This window comes from Durio zibethinus, chromosome 10 (assembly GCF_047325235.1).
Source record: "Durio zibethinus cultivar Kanyao isolate XHJ-2024 chromosome 10, ASM4732523v1, whole genome shotgun sequence".
NCBI lineage: Eukaryota > Viridiplantae > Streptophyta > Magnoliopsida > Malvales > Malvaceae > Durio > Durio zibethinus.
This window is the reverse complement of record NC_143171.1, coordinates 26034810-26042463: the sequence shown is the minus strand read 5'-3', so window position 1 is coordinate 26042463 and position 7654 is coordinate 26034810. Positions and strand designations below refer to the sequence as shown.

General features: G+C 31.2%; 1 protein-coding gene across 1 annotated transcript; it reads left to right on the top strand.

The window, feature by feature from the left end:
- The first annotated feature begins 3870 nt into the window (after positions 1-3870).
- LOC111293120 (uncharacterized) lies at positions 3871-7075 on the top strand. The gene is made up of 2 exons (XM_022885865.2): positions 3871-6391; positions 6501-7075. Exons 1-2 carry the CDS (start codon positions 4012-4014, stop codon positions 6932-6934), a joined length of 2814 nt encoding a protein of 937 aa, XP_022741600.2. The 5' UTR covers positions 3871-4011; the 3' UTR covers positions 6935-7075.
- Positions 7076-7654: the final 579 nt, after the last annotated feature.

Genomic DNA, 7654 nt, shown 5'->3' with positions numbered 1-7654 from the left:
TCACCGTCTCTAGAAACAGTTTTATTTGACACATCAACTACCCGAAACGTCAATTTCATTGGCATAGAATCTTTTGAAACAACCTCCTCATACGATAAGGAATAAGCAATCCGATCTTCAACTTCAGCAACATAGTACTCACCCCAAGCATGCAAATAGAACAAAATGTCTTCTCCTAGATCAATTGAATCGATTTCAAATTCGAGTTTGTCAATATTTGCCATCTGGAATGACTTTCCTTTCATTTATGCTGGTTCAAGACATTGGAAAAATAGTAGAAGAGTGATGGAGCTGTTTGCGGATCGACCTACTGTACAGGAAACATGATAAAAGGATGTGAAGGGAAAAGGTGGATTCGTCTATAGAGCTTATGCAGCACTATATTCGGAGACTCAAGGCTTGCCCAACTTCCCTTCAAAAAATTGTTACCGCTAAAAAGCCTTACAAGCATAACATGCTTTTCAAGTTTTGAATTGCACCATAGACAAACCTGATCAGTCATAAAACCATTTTGTCGTAAGAAAACTGAGACTTGAACAAGTCTTCGAAATGTTCTTGTTATAATACCTCATGAGACTTGAAAAATAATGTAAATTTTCAGACTTTGTTCACTAGCAGTCTGATTCTGGCAGTTCCAATATAGGAACTAAAATTGTCTTTAACCAATCATTTGCTTTTGTGATTTGGCCAGAGAAAACAGACATTTGTCGTGCCTTGATTTATTAAATAAATGCTACAGTAATATTAATCAAAAGAGTCATAATCTAACTTCAAACTGCAACTAAAAATATACCTAACTGATGAAAGAAGTTTAAAAAATTTATTTCTTTTTTTTAAATAATTAAATTTTTTAAGTGGACATTAAAGTTTCTTTTGTTTTTTTTTTATTTGCTTAGCTGGCATTTAAAAAATTTCACGTAATATAACTTGTTGAGATTATGTGTCATGCCACATAAGATTTATCGTCAATTTAGACAGTCCAACAAACAAATGAATTACATTAACATACGTTTGGGCAATTGATAACTTAATTAAAACTTTTCAAATATTAGGGTCCAATATAAAATTTGGCTCATAATTTAGGAACCACGCGTGCTATTAACTCTTAAGTTATTAATATTTATTACTATGTTATTATACATTTACAATTATTTTATCATTAATTTATTATTAAGTTTTTGATTATTTACTATAAAATTATTACTAATTTAATCACTACTAAATTATCATAATTTACTATAAGCTATCATTAATTTACTATTAAGTTACTTATGATTTACTATTAAAGTATCAGTTATCATTGATTGACTATTATGTTATCGATGATTTATTACTAAATTATACTTATTTACTTTTAAGTTTTCAATAATTAACTATGAAGTTATCAATTATTTATTACCAAATTATCATTTATTTATTTACTACTAAATATTTATTATTGATACTAGTAAGCTTATCAATTAGTTAATATTAAACTAAAACTATTTTATCACGAATTTATTACTAAGTTATCAATAATTAACTATTAAGTTATTACTTATTTTTTATTAAGTTATTTGTGATTTACTACTATATTAATTATTATACATTTATGATTATGTTATAATTGATTTATTACTAAGTTATTAAACATTTAGTATTATGCTATCACTGATTTACTACAAAGTTATCAATTATTTACTACTAGACTATAGTTGATTTATTATTAATCTTATTAATGAAGAAAATGAACAAGTATACAATAGTTTTCTTAATAAAAAGAGTTTCATATTAATTGTAAATGAATTCAAAATTAATACATTTGTATATTTTTTATTGGAATATCATATAGCACTAATCTTATTTGTTATATGGAGAAGATGGAGCTATATACAATCAATCAATCTTTCATCTTCATTTTTGCTTAGTTATATGAAAATATTTAATTTTTATTAAATAAATATTAAAATGCATAGTTTTGAAAATAAAATAAAATGATTCTAACTTTGGTATTTTTTTTAACTAAATTTCAATCATCAAAATAGCAAACTTGTTATGTAGCACCCATGCAATTTATAAAAATTTAATTTTGAGAATTAACAATATAAATTTCCATGAATAATGTAATTTTGGTATAAATACATTCAAAAGATAATTCTAATGAATTTTATTCCACTTTAAAAGAATTCATTAAAAATAATTAATCATCCTTTATTTGATAGTTCTTTACTTAAAATAATTTATGTTAGATCATTCAACTCTTTAAATGTCCTCCACCTCTTAGTCAGTGGCTAAGGAAGCATTACGAAGACATAGAGATCCTAGTTTCGAGTCATGATCTCTTTCTTCTTTCCCCTTTAAGGGCTATGCCCTCCCCTGAACCAAAATATATATATATATATATATATGCCTAGATGACAAAAAAAAAAAGGCAAGCAATTTAATACAATTGAAAAAGATTCAATTATTTTGAGAGAAATTAATCATTGATATATATATATATAAATATATATATATATATATGCAAATGAAGATAAAAATTAAGAGAAAGTTAAATCATTCATTCACTATTTTACTCAAGATGAATAAATTTGATTAAAAAAATTAACGAAATCAAATCTTTAATTATTAGTACCTTTATTACCTTTTAAATTGTCTAATTTTATAGGCGAATAGTTCAAGTAAAATGTTTAAAATATTCAATAAATCATGAAGTGTTAATTGTTGGTGACAGATGCATAATTAATTTTCATTTGACTTGATATTAATTTTTGTTTATGAGAATAACAAATAAAAATTTTTAGAAGAAAAATACACAAAAAAAAAAAAACTAATTATAGAGTTTGGGTTAATAATAAATATTAAAGAATTACTTAAGGGATTAAAAGAACCCTATATTTTGATGGAAATTTAGATTTATTTGGTTATTTCATTAACTTTTTGTTAGTTGTTCATAGCTAATTATTCCCAACTTAAATATGATATTGTTAAAGGTGGAAGGACTGAAAATTAAAAAAATGAATAAAACGTGGAAAAAAATAATGAAAAAAATAAATGATTTTATGTTTAAAATTAATGAAAAAAATCTTAAGTGATAAAATATAACTTTTTAAGTCACAATAATATAGTTTATTATGCACGAAAATAGTTTTTTTAATGTATTTTAAAATTAAAGTATTCATGATATAATAAAAAAAGAAATAATTTAACTTTAAATTTCGTAAAAAAAGCGTCCATTGAGGAAGTAATGTTTCAAATTTAAAAAGCTATATTTTGGATTATTTTATTTTATTTTATATATTTTATTTTACATAAAAATCATATTTTTTGGTTTCCATAAAAGTTCATTAATAAAAATCCAATAGTAAAAAATTATTTAAATTAAAATTTATAAAAAAATTACTAAAAATATTTTAATTAATCACTTTTAATTTTTTAAAAATAAATTTTTATTAAGCGTATTTTAATTGATTACTTTTAAGATTTTTAAAATTTACATTTTTATATATAAATAAAATAAAATAATTTTAATTATGAAATTACTGGATTCAAAATCAACCTATTAATTTTTTTTCTTATCATATTGATGTCCTGTCATAATTTAAATTGTCATGTATAAGTATCACTAATGATTTCACTGTATAGACAGAAAAAATTGAAGGCAAATTATCTGCCACTTACCGTAAGGAAGAAAGCTAGCCAAGGTGGCCCACATGAGGAGGAAAAGAGGAAGAGCGAATCTTCTCTGATATTCCTCTGCAACTAAAAATAGGCGGGCAACCATGGAGTAAATGCTGGGGCAAAAAGTACTTAGAGCATTCAGATTATTTTATAAGTTATTTTCAGTAAAGTATAATTCCGCGTAGGTCAGTCGCCAAGGGAAAGCGTACCAGTGGGCTCAAACAAGAAGATACATGGAAATAGAAGGAAGACCTTGACTTCCAAAGCAAACTTGTTTAAATTCGATTGAAAGATTGGTCTGGAAATGATCACTATAACACATTATTATCAAAACCGAAAAAACTAAGCTCCATGATGGCCTCATCTGTGAGGATCACTGCCCTTGTTCTTTCTTACTGTGTTACAACTGCAGTTGTTGTGGTTGCGTTTGTTTCAGGTACTTTGGGTACTGGTTCGACCGTGTTAGCCCCTGCATCCTCGCTAGAGTTAGAAGCACAAGCTCTCCTCCGTTCTGGTTGGTGGAGTTGGTATAGCAATGACACTACAAATCGTTGCGACTGGCAAGCTATATCATGCAATAAAGCTGGAAGCATAACCCGTATTCAACTTGTTGGATGGCCAATCGGTGTTGAACTCGGAAAATTCAATTTCTCTTGCTTCCCAAACCTTGTTTATCTTGTTCTTGCTTCCTCTGAGGTTACTGGCGGCATCCCACCTGAAATAGGTGCTTTATCATCACTCAAGTACCTCGACCTATCGAACAATTATCTAACAGGTGAGTTACCATGCTCTCTTGGAAAACTTACTCAATTAAAAGAGCTCTATCTTTGGGGGAACTATTTTGAAGGTCCTATCCCCCTTGAACTGGGAAACTTGAAGAGTTTGTTGTCTTTGAAAATGATGAGTTGCAACATTACCGGTCCTATCCCTTTTACCTTGGGTAATTTAACCAATTTGATTGACTTGGACCTAAGCCGTAACCATATTACTGGTCCCATCCTTTCTACCTTGGGTAATTTAATCAATTTGACAAACTTGGACCTAAACTATAACAATATTGCTGGTCCCATCCCTTCCACTTTGGGTAATTTAACCAATTTGAAACGATTGGACCTAAGCTATAACCGAATCACTGGGGCATTCCCTCCTTTGAGTGGTTTAATTGATTTGAAGTATTTGTACCTTGGTTCAAATCTTCTGCAAGGTCCGATCCCTCATGAAGTTGGAAATCTGAAAATGTTGTTGGAACTACATCTCAAAAACAATAGGATCAAAGGTCTAATTCCTTCATCACTGTCTAATTTATCTGATTTAGAAATTTTGTACCTTGATTCAAATCTTTTACAAGGTCCAATCCCTCGTGAAGTTGGAAATATGCAGAATCTAGTAGATTTAAATATTTCTTTCAATCTTTTGGATGGTCCCTTACCCAAATCAATGGGGAATTTAAAAGCTTTAAGATACCTGGACCTCTCCGAAAACAAATTGATTGGACCTCTTCCATCTCTAATTTGGAATTGCTCAAATTTACAAACATTGTCTTTGAGAAACAACCATATAAATGGAAGCATTCCCTTTGAAATCTTCGATTGTCCTCGCACTCTTGATCTAAGTCATAACTTCATCCAGGGAGAAATACCGCATCAACATGATCACTTGGATTACTTGAGAGTTTTGGATCTCAGCCAAAATAATCTGAAGTGCTTAGTTCCTGAATCTTTCAAGCCTTTGGAAAGCCTCAATCTGTCATGTAATTCTCTAGAGGGTCCTATTCCAGACTTGAGTCACTTAAGAGTTTTGGATCTCAGCCAAAATAATCTAACAGGCATAATTCCTGAATCTTTCAAGAATTTCGAGAGCCTCAATCTGTCATATAATTCTCTAGAGGGTCCTATTCCAGATTACTTGGGTAATTTCTTTGCTGCAGAGTCATTTCGAGGCAACAAGTATTTGTGTGGAAATATAACCGGTTTCCCTCCTTGCCCGCCTCCCATTACTGCAACAGCGAGCAGCAAGGTAAAAATGGCTAAAATCATCGTTCCAATTGTTGGATTTTTAGCCATCTTGTCTTCAGGATTTTTACTCTGCCACAAATGCAGAGCTATAAACAGCACTTCTGATCCAAATGTCATAAAAAATGGAGATATATTTTCAATATGGAACTTTGATGGAAGAATTGCATTTGAAGACATCATTGAGGCAACAGAGGACTTTGACATCCGATATTGCATTGGCACAGGGGGTTATGGTAGTGTTTATAGAGCACAATTACCAAGTGGAAAGATTGTTGCCTTAAAGAAACTTCACCGTTTAGAAGCAGAGGTACCAGCTTTTGACAGGAGTTTCAGGAATGAGGCAGAACTATTAACAGAAATACGGCACAAGAACATTGTGAAGCTTCATGGATTTTGTCTCCATAACCGTTGCATGTTTTTGATTTATGAATACATGGAGCGAGGGAGCTTATTTTGTGCCCTTACTGATGACACTGAAGCAGTGGAGTTGGATTGGATCAAAAGGGTGAAAATAATCAAAGATACAGCATGTGCTTTATCTTATCTGCATCATGATTGCCATCCTCCAATAGTTCATCGAGACATATCAAGCAATAACATATTATTGAACTCAAATCTGGAGGCTTCTGTCTCTGATTTTGGCACAGCTAGGCTCCTTGACCCTGATTCATCCAATCAAACAATGCTTGTTGGAACCTATGGATATGTTGCACCAGGTAATGTTTTCAAACTATGGGTGTGTTTTTGTCTTTTTGTTCTAACTATTTGTTCTCCTTGACTTTGATTGATCCAATCAAACAATTCTTTTTTTTTTTTTGTATGCAGAACTTGCTTATACTATGGTTGTAACTGAAAAATGTGATGTCTATAGCTTTGGAGTATTGGCACTAGAAACACTCACGGGAAAGCATCCTGGGGAACTCTTGCTATCACTATCAACACCATCTTCCAAAAATATAATGCTGAGTGATATATTGGATCCACGCCTATCACTTCCAAGAATTCGAAGGATTGAACAAGATATTATTTTTGCCGCAACAATTGCATTTGCGTGCTTAAGGCTGAAGCCAAAGTCCCGGCCAACAATGAAGCGTGTGTCTCAAGAGTTTCCTTCTCGGAATAGACCATCAATGGAGCCGCTCCAAGCAATCTCTATGTTGCAACTCAAGGACCATGAACTGTATCTGGATGGTGAAGGCAAGATTCCATCTCATAATTCAGGCCAAGATGGTGAAATCCATGTCATTTCTTCAACTTAATTTTCATGTCTGTTATTTGGTCTCTTCACTTTCTGTCTTTTCCTTCGATGTCAGAGGTTTGTCAATTCTGATATTGTAATTCTGCAGTTCTGCTTATTGTCCTTGGTGTCTTTGTTCTTGCAAATCTGAACCTTGACTGCATATTGTTATTGTCAATAATTCGAGCTGTGACTGGTGATTGAGAAACCATGTCCTGTTAATCACTCTTACCAAAGTTTGTTGGAAATGATCGAAATTCCAAACCAGTCTTCTGATCCATAGATTTAAAAACAAATTAAAGACCTACCATTTAGATTCATCTGGGATCATGATGCATGGGAGCTAGGCTAATTCAACTTTAGTTCCATATCTAAGAGCCCATACCAAATTTTCTCTGCAACTATAGATGTGAAAATACTTGGTAAATGCCTTGAAAACATCAATATGGTTCTAATATCCTAATATGGACAATCAAAAATTGCAGTCTTCAAACCCGAAGTGCATGGAATATCACCGTATATTTGTAAAACTAAAGTAAAATTGATGCTGTAGTCATCAAAGATATCCGCAGTGGTTTTCAAAATAACCTGGGACAATTAGTGATAACCACTCTTGTTTCTAGATAATTAAAAATGACCAGCATTCCTATTTCACCAAGCATGCACAAATGGTCATCTTAAGTCTTAATGCATTCAAACATCGAACTGTTTAAAGACAAGAAAAGCAATAGATTAAGGTTTG

Excerpts from the sequence above, each read along its gene's own strand:
- LOC111293120 (XM_022885865.2), top strand. The coding sequence starts at position 4,012 with ATGATGGCCTCATCTGTGAGGATCACTGCCCTTGTTCTTTCTTACTGT. Across the intron at positions 6,392-6,500 it reads CTATGGATATGTTGCACCAG|AACTTGCTTATACTATGGTT; the intron begins GTAATGTTTTCA and ends TTTTGTATGCAG.